We start from the raw sequence: 17,086 nt of genomic DNA, 5'->3' as shown, positions 1-17,086 counted from the left end.
GGACAGAGGTCGGTGTCTGTCTCCCATGCTCCCCAGCAAATCCTAGTGCCACTGCGCTCAAGCCTCGCGCCCACGAGGCTCCTTCCCTCGAGCCCCACTGCACGGGCCCTGCAGTGGCCATCAGCACGTGATCAGGGGTGGGCGGCCAGGGCTGAGAGCTAGGCTGTCGGGTCCACAGCGACCCTGTCAAACAGTGCTCAGACATGCAGCTTAGCACCTACTGTCCCACATGTCACTGTCTTCCTGACCCCACAGTCGACCCTTAAGGGGGACACAGTGACCTTTATGCTCCCCCAGGCCCATCACTCCACCAAGAGCTCCTGAGGTCTTTGGGTCTGGAGCAAGGACCATCATGTCACTGACCCCACAAAATTCCCACAAAACTGGACAGTGTCTCAAATATCAGAAAAAATGATTTAGAGAAAAGAGATAAAGAAAGGAAATGAGGGGCGCCTGGGTGGCTCAGTGGGTTAAATCCTCTGCCTTCAGCTCAGGTCATGATCCCAAGGTCCTGGGATCGAGCCCCACATCCGGCTCTCCGCTTGGTGGGGAGTCTGCTTCCCCCTCTCTCTCTCTGCCTGCCTCTCTGCCTACTTGTGATCTCTCTCTCTGTCAAATGAATAATAAAGTCTTTAAAAAAAAAAAAAAAAAAAGAAAGAAAGGAAATGAGAAGCAAAGATTAAATCATGGTCTTACCCCAAAATCCTCGCTGGAAACGTTCTGCAAGGGCTCAGTCCCCACAGACCCAACAAGCACTCACGGGGCCCACTAGGAGTGCACTAAGCTCACAGGCCTGACAGTTCTGTGAAACCAGGCCACCATCCTGTCCCTGTCGGGGGCATGTACGCCTTGAGACTGAGGAAGGGGATACAAGTGCTGGTTTTAAGAACGACGGCGTTACACCGGACCGGACCATTCAGAGCCCCCGCGCAGTGCCCTCCCTCCCACCGCAGAGCCCGCAGCTCGGGCAGGGGCTCTGGTCCTTGCAGAGGGGCGGGAAGCCCCCCAGGCTGAGTGCCCCTCACTGCGGCAGACCCACAGGCATGGGGATGGGGGAAGGAGAGGGAGGAGCGTCTGGAAGGAGGACACCCCGTGCCCCATATCAGAATGGACTGGGTTACGAAGGGGTAGGTCGGGCCCCCACTGCTCCCACCTCGTAGCAACGAAATAGGGAGCTTCTGAGGGTCTGTGCCGCGGCGACAGACCCGGCTTCCCCTCAGCTCAGCTTCAAAGCAGTCCCGTTCACCATCCCAAGCACCGACGGCAGCACCGGATACCATGCCTGGGCCAGAGTTCCGCCCCCCGCCCTCCCTTCAGAGCGTCTGTTCCAGCTTCGGTTCCGACGGAGCCCAGGGACACAGGAGAGCAGGGTCCGGAGCGCTCCGCCTGCCAGCCCGGGGCCGCGGGCCACACGCCTGATTCCCTGCTGGGCTCTCGGGGACGGCGCTCGGGGACGGCGGCGGGCAGCACACGCCTGGGCAAGCCGGCCCAAGGGCAACTCGAGAACGCACGGGGGCCCCGGTGGCACCGACGACTTTCTGAACTAAAAGCAGCCCGACGACATCCTCCCTACATCACCCCCCAGACCCAATGCCACGCGGAAAGCCACGTTTTGTTTCTTTGCTTCCACGGGTTTCTCCAGACGTTCTGTCCTTCGTGAAGTACCAGACCCTCCCCTCCCGTGGCGCGCAGCAGGTGGCAGCAAGTTCAGTGGGCTGGTTTGTGCCGGACGACGCGGACACCAAGTACCTGGAAAACAGTCAGCCGCATGGAGCTCCGCGACCCACACGCAATTTACTATCTCGCTGTGATTTCCGCCGCCTCTTCTCCTGCGCACCAGCTACGCTTCCTGCGGCGGACGAGCATCCGAGCACCGTTTTCATTTGGAAAACTAAAGACGCCGGAACTGGTCCTGCCCCCTGGCACCAAGTTACAAGATTTAAAAACAGACGCGGCCTACCCGGCTCCCGAGCCAAAGCACACTGAAGTCACCGGGAAGCTATGAAAGGAATGCGCCGCGGCTTGCCCGGCACCGGCCACCCATCTCGCGCCTCGCTTTTCTCCCCAAATGGAGCCCAGACACAGCGCCTGCACTCTGGCTTGATGATATGCAAATGAAAACAACCTTCCAGAAATAACAGAATCACTTTTCCCCAAATAAGTACAATCCAAGAGGCCTCGCTCGTGACTGCTTTTCCGTGGCAGGGGCACGGGCAAGGCAGGGGCCACACTCACTGAAACCGTGAGCGTTCCCACCCTCAGAGGGAGCGGACACAAACACCCAAAACGCACCCCCAGCCCATCGGAAGATTCAGTCAAACCTCAGGGCCTGGCCTGTGCCGGGGCAGGAGACCAGCGTGGGACACACGCTAACAGGACATGGCACGACCATGAGGTCAGTGCCACCCACCTCAGGCTCTGCCAGCGCACGGCACCGAGGACCAACGGCAAGTGGGGGCAAAAAGGGACGGGAGAACAGCACAGGGAGCGGCAAAGACTGGGACAGGCCTGGGACGGAGGACAGACTGGCCACGGGGAGGCCTGGGACAGGAATAGGGAAAGACGCATCACAGAGCCTCGGATGTCTCCTAAACTGAGGGGGTCCGAGCGCGGGTCTCAACAAGGACTCAATCCCAGCCAGCAAATGGTGGACACGTGACACTGGGACACACAAGCGGGACCGGGCAGGCAGACCGGCGTGCCTGCTCGCTAAGGGGGGCAAGGACTAGTTCTCCGAGTATCAGACGTCATGAAAGCACACCATGGCCAATTACCTGAAGGGAAACCAAGTCACAGGAGGGCCCAGGCCCTGGCAGGGAGGGGCTGTGGTGCTGGGAGCAGAACATGGAACCCAGATCTGGGGTGAAGGCCAGGGAAAGCACGGAGTTTGCCGCCTGGGCCGTGGGGCACGTGAACCACATGAGGGGCCACGACGGAGCAGTCTGCAAGGAAGCCGCACCCCGAAGCCCAGCGAGGCCGGCTCCCCCCAGTACTTCAGCTGAAGCCAAGGCCAGGAGGCACCGCACCACACCTCCTCCATGTGGCCGCCCCACACGACCACCTCCCCCTCAGCCGGGCCTGGCCCACAGCGCCTCTCCCGTGGCGAGCGGGCAGGCGTGGGTCCTCGACAGGCCTCTGTTAAGACCTCAAAGCTCGTGCGTGGCGTCGGCCGTGTGGCGTTCGAGGCAGCACAGCGGGCAGCCGCCGGAAACACGCAGGGGCGGCCACGGATGCTTCTGGAAAGCACAAGGGCCTCCCAGGGAGACCCCACACGCACAGCTTCTGGGACGAACCGTGTGGAGCGGCTGGGGGCGGGGGTGGGGGGCGGGACGGGGCTGGATCCCACTTACCCCACAGCCCCGGCAGAATGTGTCACAGCTGCAGTGAAGCCAGCAGGGCCGGGAACACCGAGCCCTCCGCTGGGATTATCCTGTCACCGTACCCTGTGGCAGCCGGCTGGCTGGAGGACGATCCTGAGCCGGAAACGGAAGACGACACAGGATCGAGAGCTAGGGCTTCACACGCTCGTCTGTGGCTTGTCTACCTGGATCCATCCAGAATCACTGGGCCTCCCTCCCCAGAGCTGGGCCTATCCTGGGACGAGGGGTCACATTTGAAGCCCTGACCGCAGGACGCTGCCGATCCCCGCGTCCAACCCCATGGTAGCAGAAGTCGGAGGACCGTGTCAGGAAGAAAACGGTGCAGAAAGGAGGAGGCCACCTGCGCGCCGCCCCCCCCAACCCCCAAGGCCCCTGCAGCGACCCTGGCGGAGGTCTCAGGGCCATACAGCCCTATTCCTGCTGCAGCAGAGCCACGGGAGGACAGGACCAGAGTGGGCATTGGGGGGGGTGTCCCCTGAACTGTGAAGGGAGCCCTTGGGCCCCGAGCGTGCTGCTGGGTCTGCTTGCTGGCCCCAGTCCTCGGTAAGCACCGCTCTGAAGCAGGACCTCACGGAGACGGGACAGATGATGTCACCAGCAGTGACTGAAGCAAACCTTGAAAGTTCATCATGAAGCAGAATAAGCATTCTATTTCCGCAGGTTCACACACTCGTAAAACTGATTGTTCCGGTCTCTTCTCAGTTACTCTACCCTCTCTGAAATCCTGACGTCTGTTAAATCTTTCAAAAATCTATTTTAGATGAAGATATGTGCCCAGGAACTGCTACAGCTGTTTTACTCAGCACACCACACCGGGGGTGACCCGGGGACTGTACCCCCGCCCGAGGAAAGGGCACACAGCACCAGGAGGTGCCTCCCGTGCGCCATGGCTGCACTGGGGAGCCTGACGAGGCCCAGCCCCGCGTCCGCTCAACGCCAGCGGTGAACACGACCCGTCAGCAACACCGCCCTGACCCTCCCTTCAAAAGGAAATTTAGAACAAAACAGGGGACATCTTCATGTTAAAACGCGGTGACACAGAGAACCACAATGGACACTAGAGCCTTTGTCAGAGCGCACAGCACGTGAAGGTGCTTCTGCCCTGCCCGTGTCGGCCCCAGACCAGCTGCTCAGGAAGCTGAGCGCTTCAACCCCACGTCCAACCCCGGTGTGGCCAGTGGGAAGGCACCAGCTGGTCGACAGAGTGCTCTAGCGAGTTAAGGGCCAAGGAAGTCTTTCTTTAAAAATCTGTCCTTGGGGGGGCGCCTGGGTGGCTCAGTGGGTTAAAGTCTCTGCCTTCAGCTCAGGTCATGATCCCAGGGTCCTGGAATGGAGCCCCGCATCGGGCTCTCTGCTCAGCAGGGAGCCTGCTTCCCTTCCTCTCTCTCTGCCTGCCTCTCTGCCTACTTGTGATCTCTGTCTGTCAAATAAATAAAATCTTTAAAAAAAAAAAAAAAAAAAATCTGTCCTTGGGGGGTGCCTGGGTGGCTCAGTCCGTTAAGCATCAGCCTGCGGCTCAGGTCATGATCCTGGGGTCCTAGGATCGAGCCCCACATTGGGCTCCCTGCTCAGGAGGGAATGAGTCTGCGTCTCCCTCTCCGTTTGCCCCAGCTTGAGCGTGTGTTCTCTCACTCTCTGACAAATGTAACAGAATCTTTGAAAAAAACAAAAGATTGATACTATTAAAAAAAAAAGAGTGAGCCAAGGGGCGCCTAGGTAGCTCAGGCAAGGTTAAGTGTCTGCCTTCGGCTCTGGTCGTGATCTCATGGTCCTGGGATCGAGCCCCGCACTGGGCTCCCTGCTCAGTGGGGAGTCTGGTCTCCCCCTGCCCCTCCTCCATGCTCCTGCTCTCTCTCGCTCTGTAATAAAAATCTTAAAAAAAAAATTCTCTCCCTCCTCTTCTGTCCTCCCCACGGCATCTAAAGAAAAAAAAAACAGAAACAGAGTGAACCAAGAATACAGTGAAGCCACTGGATAAGAAGGCAATATAAAAACTTCACTTTCTCACTCGGGTGAGATAATAAAGGAAAATTAATAAAGGAAATCAGACAGGGGTGGGTACCTGAGCTGACTGTGCCTTTCATTTCCAAGCCCTTAGGAGCACCCAAGATAGGTTTGGGAACAAGGTGTCCTTTCCAGCAACCACTACAACCCACACAAGGTGATCCGGGCATCAAATAAGGCCAAAAGAACAGGCATCCCAGAACAGCTATATGTCTACCGGGAACGCACAAGAGGAAACGGAAAGACCTCTGGGAGAAAGATGTTGTCAGCAGAAACACTCCACGTAAGTTAAAGAGACAAAAAGACCTAAACAGAGGTGTGAAAGTGTAAGAAAATGAGAGAAAACTCGTCTGTGGAAGATGTAAGCTATTAAACTGAAGGTCAAACCTGAGCCGCCTTTCTGGACAAGATACAAAGACGCCCACACAGGAGGCCTGGTGTGGACCCTCCAACGGTCCGCAGGCCATGGCTCAGGGAAAGACGAGGGGAGACGGTGGGCGGGACACATGGAGCCCAGCGTTCGTTCTCTTCCAGCTCCAGACTGCATGTCCGCGTCCTGGCGTCCTACAGGCAACCCCACAGGCTCAGACAGGAGGTCATCTGCTCAGGCTACGGGCTGATCAGCAGCAACATTCCTAACATCGGGGACGGGCAGAGCGGCCAGCAGCCTGGCTTCATGAGGCCCTCGGCACAGCCCCCACGCCAGCTCGGTGCCAGAGGGGGCGAGCTCGCCACGGCGGCAGCCGGAGGAGAAGGCAATGGAACACCCGTTATGCCGGCCCGACTTCGCGAGGACCTCTGCTCACGTGTGTGTGTGTGTCGTGCACAGGATATCAGGTGTTCACAACACGACGGAACACACCGGTCCTTAACGTCCTCTTAGGGGAAACGCACCTCCAAGCGACAGGCTGGGAAGTGGCGGGGAGAAGCGTTCAGGGAGCCGGCGCCAACAGCGCACAGAGCTTAGCACAGCCCCCGCCAGGGACAACGCGAAAATTCGTGAACTGTTCCATAGTGTGATGAACACAGGTTAAGGGAAGGCAAAATAAAACAAAACCAGAGGAGACAAACAGTAAGAGAATCTTAAGTCTTGGGAACACGCTGAGGGTTGTGGGCGGAGAGGGGATGGTGGGACGGGGTAACTGGGTGGTGAAGGAGGGCCCGGGAGGTGATGAGAATTGGGTATTAAATAGGACTGATGAGTCACTAAACTCTACCCCTGAAACCAGTAATATACAGATTAACTAATGGAATTTAAATAAAGAATTTAAAAATGAAAAAGAACTATTCAGGAAGAAACAACCACATGACTTGGTCCAGACGTTAAGAATTCTCTATAACCAGGAAGGCTGCCGCATTATACTCAGACACAATCATTAACTCTATTACGTAAGAAACAAAACGGGGCAATGCCTGAGCAGCGAGCCTCCCACAGGCATCAGACTACACACAACCGCAGTGCCACCGCGTGCCTGGGTGAGGACAGAGCGACGGCGCCGGGAGCCATGCTCCTGTGCGGGCCACCCTTCCCACCAGCATGTCAGGCTGCCTCTGGGAAGAATGCGTCCACCCAACGCACTACGATCCACCGCCCGTGCCACACCAGTTCTGGGGCGGGGCCCGCGCGGGGCACAGGGGCACGCGCCATAACATGCTCTTCCCCAAGCAGCAGAACAAAGGAGCCATCCCAACCAAGGCAGCATCTTAGCTCCGAGGTCCTTCGGCGTGGCTCCCTACCACTCGCACACAAAGGCCTGTGTCCGGTGTCTTCCTACCCACATGTGGAACACTTTCAGCCATCAGGATGTTGTCCCCAGCGGTCAGCGAGAGAGGGGAGTGGGGTGGGGAAAGGGGCACGATGGCAAGACACCCCTCCCTCACACGCCTCAATCCCATACGGAATACACTGCCGTTTCCTAGACTCTGAAACTGACCCTTTACTACGCAGGGGTCCACGCAGCAGAGAAATGTTGTCAACCAAGATGTAGCTCAAGCCCTGCCACACCACACCTCGTGATTACTTGGCATAAAGGAGCACTTGCTGTCCCAGACGAACAAGGGCGGCCAGAGAGGGACAGCCCTCGCCTCGCCGGTGCGCCCACAGCGGTGCCACCCAAAGGGCCTCTAGTCCTGGACGCTTGCCCTCGGGAGAGTCCTCCGTTTTCTAAATGCTCAGACACGAGGGCAAAGACCAATCGTCCCCTGGGGGCTCCCCCGTTAATGATTCATCCACCCAGGGAGTCTGAGATTGCCTGACCACAAAGACAAGAAAAAAGTATGTGCCACCCAAGGGCAAACAGCGAGCTCATGGGCCTCTTGGTGCCCACGTCCACCTCTCCCCCAGCGAGTGAGACTCTGAAGTCCCAGCTAGTCCTGGTCTCCGCACATCAGGGATCACTATGACCAACGTTTCTGATACGATTAAGAACTGTTCTAACTTTCCCTCCCTTGACCCTCTCGAGGTCAAGCTGTAGGAACTCATTTAGCCAAAAGGAAAAGCATCTGGCCTATCACCATCCCAACTGTTAATCAGACTTACAACCAAGGTCTACATCTAGTTAACGCGACCCACTACAGCTCAAGGAACCGCGGCTTCCTCACAGCTGACCAAGCAACAACAGAAAGGTCCCCATGTGACCAGACTGGGAAATGTATCTAAAATCAAAGCGGAGGGCGCCTGGGGAGCTCAGTGGGTTAAGCCTCTGCCTTCGGCTCAGGTCATGATCCCAGGGTCCTGGGTCGGCCCGGCGTTGGGCGCTCTGCTAGGCAGGGAGCCTGCTTCCTCCCCTCTCTCTGCCTACTTGGGATCTCTGTCAAATAAATACATAAAATCTTTAAATAAATAAAAAAAAATCAAATCAAATCAAAGCAGAAGCACTGCACGGCCCATACAGACACAGGAGATGGGGTGAAGAAAAATGAAGGTCTGTGTTTCCTGAAGGCCTTGCATCATTTACCCGCCCGACACACACGTTACTGACCAGAGACACACACGAGCTGGTTATCAGAACCTCATTTTTTTTTTTTTTTTTTTAAATGTAAGCCACTGGGTCGTGTAGGTCAACCCCTCCTGACCACACAGCATCAAGTGTTCAATTTACTAAGCAAATTCTTGCCTGAAAACCACCAGAGAGGGTAGCCGGTACCTCCAGGCCATACCGAACACTGAAGGCTGCTTTTCGCCTCCACCGAGCAGCAGCACGGCCGGTTCCAAACGGCTGCTGGGTTCTCCGAAAGTACAAATACTTTCAGTAATTATGCATCGCTTCAAAGAAAAAGGAGACCAGCAGTCCCTGAAGGGGGTACGACAGCTAGGAGCCAAGTAATCAAGGAGGAATTTTAAACCTTTAGGAGACGCTTAACAGAAGTGACAATGACTGGAAAGATGCCGTCTTATCTCCCCTGGAGCTTTGCCGTTCTGTAAGGAACAGACTTCCAGGGCAGCCGGGTGGCTCAGTCCAGCATCTGTCTGCGACCGAGCCCCGTGTTGGGCTCCCTGCTCCGTGGAGAGCCTACTTCTCCCTGTCCCTCACCCTGCCTGTGTGCTCTCTTTCAAATACGTGGACAGAATTTTTTTTAAGGGGGGTGGAGAGACGTCAGCAGACTAGTCACACAGATTCTTAGAGTGACTTCAATAAACCTAAAGCTAACGGCACAGACTTCTACAATCTGCCCCTCAAAGAATGTCAAAAAGGGGAAAAGAGACAAATGCCCATTCACGCGGCCACTAACACCGTCATCGTCCTCATCATAGTTACCGAGTTTCCAAACTTGCCTCTGGATCCTCTGAGCGGCGAAGGACAGCGAGAGGAAGCAAAATCCATCGGAGCTCGATCAGACCGACTGAGGGACGGCCACAGGGGCACCGGGGAAAGAGCAGCCCGACGCCCATCAAGACAGCGCCGTCCCGTCTTCAGTGACTGTAAGGACCTCCGCCCCCAGACAGCTACGCAGCACAAAGACAGGACACAGCGTGACACACGATGCACTCAGGGCACAGGCACGTCAGGGCAGGCGCCCCACAGCCTCTTCCCAAAGGCCCCCGCGGCTACAGAAACACGGAAGAGCGTGGGCACTGACCAGAGGACGGAGCCCGCACCACAAGCTTGGCGGGCACGTCTTCTGGCACGTCCTCGCGTGAGCACCGCTGCGGCGTGCGCAGGGCCGCGAGGCGTCTTCCCGGGCTCGAAGAGACGACTTCCCGTCCTCTGCGACACGGAAGTTCCCCACCCCGCTCCCAGACTCATAAAACGAACACTGCTCTCCGCGCCCCCGGTGCAGACAAAGGCCGCGCTCTCCACTGCCGCTTTAGGACACTCAACGGGGATGTGCCCAGCTCGGCAGGAAGGCCCTGGAGTCCGAGACCACCTGCCTGTGCCACGCATCGTGGGGAAGAGCTGACCGCAGGAGGCGCACCCAACAGTCTCGGCCACCCCCGAAGGTCCGCAGACAAGAAGCCACGGCTCCAGCGCGACGCCCCCCGGGAAGCTCTAACAGATTAGCCAGGACGCCTCGTCAGGAGCCCGATGTCCCTATAAGACCATCACCCCACCCACCTCTAACGACAACGGTCAATGCCACGTCCGTTCGGTTCCAGGTACCAACTGCAGTTTCTCGTACCAGAGAAACCATCTACCCTAACAGCCTACACCGAAATGGGCTTTCTGGTGTCACAATTCCGGTCTGTGTTACAAGCGTTCTCTCGGTGTGACACATCTCCGTGCCTCTCTTCTCCAGACGTTCCAGCACCTTCCATGGCTTCCCTCAGTTCAGCTGTCTTTAAGAACTGACACTAAGGGGCGCCTGGGTGCCTCAGTCAATTAAGCAGCTGCCGTCAGCTCAGGTCATGGTCCCAGGGTCCTGGGATCGTGTCCTGCGCCGGGCTTCCTGTTTAGTGGGGACCCTGCTTCCCTCTCCCTCTGCCTGCTGCTCCCCCTCTGCTGGTACTCATCTCTCTCAAACAAAAATGAAAAAAAAAAATTTACTCTACATTTTGCACTGATTTTTATATTTTCTGTGGGATTTTCTACAATACTGTTTTCAACAAAAGCAGGTTTGATTCTGTAAAGACTCTAGGGTCCTTGGGCAATTTCCACATGCCTTCCAATCGGGCCGGCACAGACAGAAACTTGTGTGTCATGAAGGAACTACCCCGTGGTCCTCCTGTCTTTCCGGCAGGCCCCTAGGGCTTACCCAAAACGAAGCTGAGTGGGGGTCGTTCAGACACAAGCACGTCCAGTGTTACACCCCTGTGGCTGGAATTCCAGTTGTCGGTGCTGACTGGGGCAGATTTGACACGTCCGAGAACAAGACCTTTAGTTTTGTTCACATCCACATCTCTGTCAACCCATGACGTCACGTCTTTACATGGGTCGGTATGAAACGTACGCTAGAAAACTAAAACCTACTTGGAAAGAATGAAAAAGCTGCATAGCTGTTTCCTCCTTCCCCATAAAAATGTTACCACAGGAGAAGCTTCAATGAACTGCTCGTCCTTAAAGGAGACACAGAGGAAAACCTCCACCCCCCCTCCGAAAACACGGAGAAGCCGAGCGCAGGTCACTCGCATCCGTGTCCGCCGCGAGGAACAGAACCGCACAGGGGTGAAGGGACACCGGAGGCCCAGGCACAAAAATCATACACGGACACAAGAAGGCTACAGGCCCCACTCAGGAAAGAATGCACCAAACACATTTGCATTTATTTTTTTTTTTTAAAGCAAATGACAAAGACCCAGTTTACCAGCTTTACTTTAAACCTAAGCTTAACATTACATATTTAAACAATTGTCAAATCTTACTAAGTTGCCAGCATTCATGCACAACTAGAAAAACATCCTCAATTTATTATTAAACGAGAAATGTATCACCATTAATGCATTAATATCTCTCACTACTAAATACTGAGAAGAACTGAAATTATTTTTGTGGAAGATTCATCCTGGCAATGTTAACTTCACAGCAGGCTGACTCTAGCGGCTCATGTTTCAAACACAATGGGAAGCAGGTCCGTGCTGGTGTTAGTGTACGGAAGAGTCACGGCCGCCTTGGATTACGTTTAATAAAAAAGCAAAGTGCATACAGAGATTTACAACAATTTTAAAGACAAGAAAACAAAACAAAAACAAAACGAAACAGAACCAAAAACAAAACGAAACAAAAAAACAAACAAAAAAAAACACCAAAAACAGAAACCCCCAAACAATGGTCCTATTATGTGGTCCCAACAAGAAACTCAAAGGTCTAGGACAAACAGGGCTCCGGCGAGCTGTGTATAAATACTTCAGACTAGGTACATTATACTGAAAGTGGAGTTCGTTTGAAATCTTCCCAAAAAAGCGCTCGTGCCGGTCCTCGGCGCGCCCGTTACCGCTCGCGCTCCGGCCGCGCGTGAGCCTGGTTACTTGTTATCCAAGCGCAGCAGCTGCTCCTTACCATTTATCGTTAAGGACTTTAACTGGCCGTTCTCTTCAACTTCTACTCTCTCTTCACCGTTCTCCACAATTCTGAAAGAGAAAATGCACCGCAGACCTTTTTTAGAGTCCACACACTGAGCGTTACCTATTTTAAAACGGCAGCACTGCCACCGGCACACAGGAAACCACTCCTGCTGAAGGCTAAGAACCCAGGGCAGAGGAACCTAATGACGACGGTTCTTCCCTAAAGTGCATTCCTCCCGACAGACCGACCTGCGTCCCCAGCGCAGCCCGGCTGCCCACGGCCCGGGTGCCCACGCGCTCTGCAAGTGCGGACGGCCCGCGGCTTTCGCCCTCGGGCCATGCTCTCCAGCTCCACGGTCACTACGCTGTCACACGCTCTGAACGTGGCTCCACGCAAAGACCACCTCCACTGGAGAAACACTGAGCAGCATTTCAGAGGGAAAGCTCTGACTCAGACACTGGAGGACCCCCCCGGTGTCAGATTCAACCCGCACGGCACACTCCGAGCACCCGCAGAAGACACGTGGCGTCCCTGGAGAGCACGCCTACTCACTTTAGAAGCACATGTAGGCTCCGTACCTCTTTGTAGTGATTTTTCTGCCGTTGACCATTTTAGTAGAAGTCGATATAGACTTGAAGTTGCCCATCCCACTACCACCGAATGCCGCGGAGGAGAATGAAGTGAGGCCCCCGTGACCTGGTGATGCGAAGGAAGTAAATCCTGCAGGAAAATGGGAAGATTAGGGACCAGTCAGGAAAACCAGGGAAGAACGCATCAAACCAAGGAGAGCGGTGCCTGCACAGAGCGGCCCAGAACCACGAGGACAAGAGGGCAGCACGTGCTCCTCTGGAGGCCAGGGAGCCCGAGAGGCGCCCCCCTTCTCCCACGCGGTGTCCTCTCCCCTCTCCCCGCCAGCACTCTGCTGGACGCTCTGGCGGCTCACCCTGGCGACAGCTGGCCGGCCACCACCATGTGCCACGCTGGAGCAGGAGGCCAGGGGCCCGGGGAGGCCGCAGGAGCAGAGCGGCTCTGCCAGCGCAGGACGCCACAGCCAACCTGCTTACCTTCTCCTCGCAGTGTGACCGCGAAGGGGTGAACCTCTGAGTTATTAAAGAGCGCAAACAATTTTAGCTGCGAACACTTACTGGAAACGTACGGACCCACATAATTCACTTGTGCACAACGTTCTCAATCACAGCGATCACACCAGAGGCCAGAAACCCCCGAGCTCCTCAAGTCACACAAGAGCAAACCGATCTCTGAAACGGACCGGCGTGTTTCCAGAGCTTATTACTGCTTGTCCGTCTTGAAGACATTCACGCCAGGGCAAATCCCCAGCCGCCTGTACAGGAGACTCTGCAGGGCTGCTAGAAGGTCTGAATCCACACGTGGCAGAAACACACACTTCTTCAGTGAAGCACCGTTTGGTTGATGTATTCAACTGGATTTCTCAGACTCTCCCTCGAGTCTCAGCAAATTCACCCGCAGCGCACTGCGTGGTCCCCCAGGCAAGGGTGTGCGGCAGCCCGTGCGTCCACGTGCCATCGAACCCGCGTTCGCCTGCGCGGTGCCGGCAGCATGCGGGACGGGAAGGCGGCCGAGCGGCAGGCCGTAGGGCAGCGCTCTGAACAAGCACGGCCAACGCCTACCACGCAGCAACTCAAGCAGCAGTCCCAGCATCCGGAGGTGCAAGAGCTCCTCTGTGAAGGGGAGCTATACGAACTTCCAAGAAAAGATCCTAATTTCTCAGGTAAAATATGTAACTACATCAGGCCCCATGCACAGTACTCTGGTTGATGAGCTGCCCTTTTTTTACAAAAGATTTTATTATTTTAGAGGATCTCTACACACAGCATGGGGCTCAAACTCAAGAGTCACAGGCGTGCCACCAAGCTGCCGGCCGCTGTAGGGCAAGGCCGCAGTCACCCCCTCGGGCCGCGCTCTGCGTGGCCAAGGACGCTTGCACAGGGTCAGAGCCCCCTTCTCGTCTCCTCAGCCTGGACCCTCCCAGAAGACTCTTGTTCTTACAGCGACCGAGGAGGTCAGACAAAAAAGATTTCAGGGAGATTGTCTATACGTAGGATTTTTCACAATTATTTACCCCAAATCAAGTGACTTCTTTTAACCAGGAATTTCATGAAATGTTGACCTTTGGTAGTAAGATGAGAAGTGGATTTTCAGGTCAAACACTCTCGGGAAGCTGAGAGAGGAAAGTGCAGGTTACTAAGTACAGGCTTGGCACACAGGAAACGACCGCCAACGCACACGGCTATGCGGACCAGAAGGACAGACGCTCCTTACAAAACTGAACAGCACGCACGTCGGCCACAGACCGGACGTCAGATCGAAGGGTTTCATACCTGAATCAAAAGCCGGAAACCCTCCTCCGAAAGACGGAAATCCACTGAAGGCGGAGAAAAACGACCCTGTGCTCCGGTTCCTGCTTCCACGGGGGCCTCTTCGACTGCCAAAAAATTCCTCGAATGGGTCTTCTAGAAACAAAGAGAGGTAGTTCAGCTCATTTTTGCATGGCAGAGCTGCAGCAGAGGGAAACGGGTCACCGCCTCGTAGCACGTTCCTCCATCAGGAAGAGACTCGTCAGGACGCTGGACCAATGCTGGTCCAGAGAACAACCAAGTTCACCGATAACCAGCAGCTTTACTTGCTCGTTTAATTCAACCACAGCTGGAGCGTACTAAGGAAAAACTAACCAGACTGCTGGTATAATCACTGTGTGACCAACATGAAAACCGGGATCACTCGTGCACTCCAAACTCACACAAGGAGCTGGGTTTTTCTTCTTTTTCTCGCATCAAGATTTTACTTAAATGCAAGTTAGCACATACCCATGTGTACTGTTAAGTTTCAGAGAGAGAATCCATCACCCGCACACGACGCCCAGCACTCAATCCACCACTGCCCTCCTTAACGCCCATCTCCCAGTCAGCACATCCCCCACCCCACCCCAGCCCCCCAGAACTTGTTTGTGACCCAGAGTTAAGCGTTTCTTAGGGGAGTTTTTTTTTTCCTTTTAAGATTTTACTTATTTGAGAGTGTGCCTGCGTGCATTTGCGGTGCAAGGGGCAGAGGGAGGGAAAGCGGCACACTCGCTGCTGAGCAAGGAGCCCGGCGTCACGACGTAAGCCCATGGCCGTCACTTAACTGACCCAGCTGCCCAGGGGCTCTCAGGAGCTGTTTCAGTGTGGCCCGTGAGTCCGACTCGGCACTGTCCCTGCTGCCACCGCTGCAAAGACTAAGGGGCTTCGCACTCAGGTAGGTAACTGTTTTCCATGGGACCTGGGTTACCTTCCCCAACGTAATTAACAAAAATGGATTATTTTAATATTAATTTACATGACAGAGAGAATACAGCAAGTGAGGCAAAATTTAGTAGCTGCTGATTCTGGGCCATGGGGTTTAAGAATTCCATCTACTTTTCTGTAAACTTGACATCTCAAAAAAAATTTTATAAAGGATTAGTCAAAGTCAAATCTGAATAAATGTTAATTGGCAAACATGAACGATGTGCTCTGCTTTAACAGAAAGTTACTAATACAGACAGGCACAGTATTCCTATTAGACACACCGAATGCTCCTGAAAATAAAAATAAGATTAGCCCTGATATTTTGTTGGTTATCCATCAATGGGCACCTACTAAAAACCTAAGAATTATACAGACTTTTTAAAAGTGCACTGTGGTTCTGTGAATTAATCAGTGTTATTTTTTTTTTCAGGGAAATTGAGGGGCTCTGCATGAAATCAAACAAGGAATCCTGAAGAACACTAAGAAAAAAACGCATGCCAGAGAACCAGAAACACGCTCCACGCCCGCACAGAAATTACAGGACCAGCATCTGTTCTCTGGACGACCCTCTGGACGAGTGGGCCTGAGTGACCACACAGGGAGCACCAGCCCCACGCAGAAATGGAGTTCACCATGCAACTCAAGTGCACGGACATACGTGACCTTCACGGTGAACTCGGCCCTGACTCGCAGACACGCACGGAGCGCCGCAGCAAGAAGAGACGGCTAGGCAAGGCTGAGGCGCGGCTTCAAGAAGCTCAAAATAGGGCCAAGGAAAGAGCACGGGCAGTCTTGGCCTCTCGGAGCGGTTCTCAGCAAAAATCGGCTGGTCTGCTTTATCTAATGCCACGAGCAGGAAGGTGGCCCTGAAGGACACGCTCAGAGGGGCTGGTTACTGGGGCCCTCCTCATAGATCAGAAGGGAAGGTGCCGGAGGAGGAAGGCCTCTGTGCAATCCCAGGGTGGAGGCGTGGCTCATCGGCCCCCGAAGAACCCATGTGAGAGTCACAGTGGGCACCGGCTGAGAACCGCTAACCGACTGCCGGTGCTGCGGCTCTACCCCCGCACTGCACAGCAAATGCTGTCCTCCGCAAAATCATTTTCCGGAAGATCGCTGGTAACGTACTCTTCCTAACGGGGCTGGGCTTACAGCCCACTGTAACACAAGTATGGACGAAGTCCATCACGAACATGACAAAAACCTAGTTAACACTTTGTGAATTCCCCAGAGACTCACCCTGTTCAATTAAAACCACAACCAAATGCAGTTCCCAATTCTGCCAGAGCCACCCAACCTCCACCCCAACGTGAAGCAACATAACGTCACGAATGCAATTTAAACACACTGTGCAATTTCTGACTCTCCTCTAAGAAACAGACATCAGGAAGAACTTACGCAGCTTTACACTTTCACGACCCACACAGGAGTCCCTAACCCCCGCTGCTCTGCACCTGAGACTGCATTTCCACGGAATCCTGCTGGGTTTGTTCTTTTAGTGTATTCAGTCCTAACTTCTTGAGGTTCACACAGCAATCAAATCCTTCGTGCTGGGGGCGCCTGGGGGGCTCAGTGGGTTAAGCCTCTTCCTTCCACTCAGGTCATGATCTCAGGGTCCTGGGATCGAGCCCCGCATCGGGCTCTGCTCGGCAAGGAGCCTGCTTCCTCCTCTCTCTCTGCCTGCCTCTCTGCCTACTTGTGATCTCTCTCTGTCTCTCAAATGAATAAATAAAATCTTTAAAAAAAGAAGAAGAAAAAGAAGTAGTAGTAGGAGTAGGAGTAGGAGTAGAAGTAAGGCCAGTGGATTTTCAGTTTATTTTCTGGTATTTTTCTAAAAAAATCTTTTATCTTTTTTTTTTTAAACCACACAGCCTAAATGTTTTTCGACAATTCAGGTAGTTGTTTTACTCATCAAACTTTACATAATTTCAAATATTAAAGTTATAAAACTTTAAGCCTG

General features: G+C 54.4%; 1 protein-coding gene across 3 annotated transcripts in view; it reads right to left on the bottom strand.

Moving 5' to 3' along the window:
- Positions 1 to 17,086, bottom strand: part of LOC111154504 (DnaJ heat shock protein family (Hsp40) member B6) — a 61,072-nt gene that overhangs the window by 10,502 nt on the left and 33,484 nt on the right. For 2 of the 3 annotated variants that reach the window (XM_022514129.1, XM_022514130.1), the window contains exons 6-8: positions 14,185 to 14,313; positions 12,403 to 12,544; positions 11,819 to 11,889 (exon numbers count right to left, since the gene is read on the bottom strand). In XM_022514129.1, coding sequence (XP_022369837.1) covers positions 11,819 to 11,889; positions 12,403 to 12,544; positions 14,185 to 14,313 — 342 coding nt within the window. Of the gene's footprint in view, positions 1 to 11,818; positions 11,890 to 12,402; positions 12,545 to 14,184; positions 14,317 to 17,086 lie in introns of all 3 variants that reach the window. The other variant, XM_022514131.1, reaches the window with a different exon arrangement.

This window comes from Enhydra lutris, unplaced genomic scaffold (assembly GCF_002288905.1).
Source record: "Enhydra lutris kenyoni isolate GAN:26980312 unplaced genomic scaffold, ASM228890v2 scaffoldscaffold37, whole genome shotgun sequence".
NCBI lineage: Eukaryota > Metazoa > Chordata > Mammalia > Carnivora > Mustelidae > Enhydra > Enhydra lutris.
Note: the sequence above shows the minus strand (reverse complement) of the source record. Positions and strands in the feature narration are given on the sequence as shown.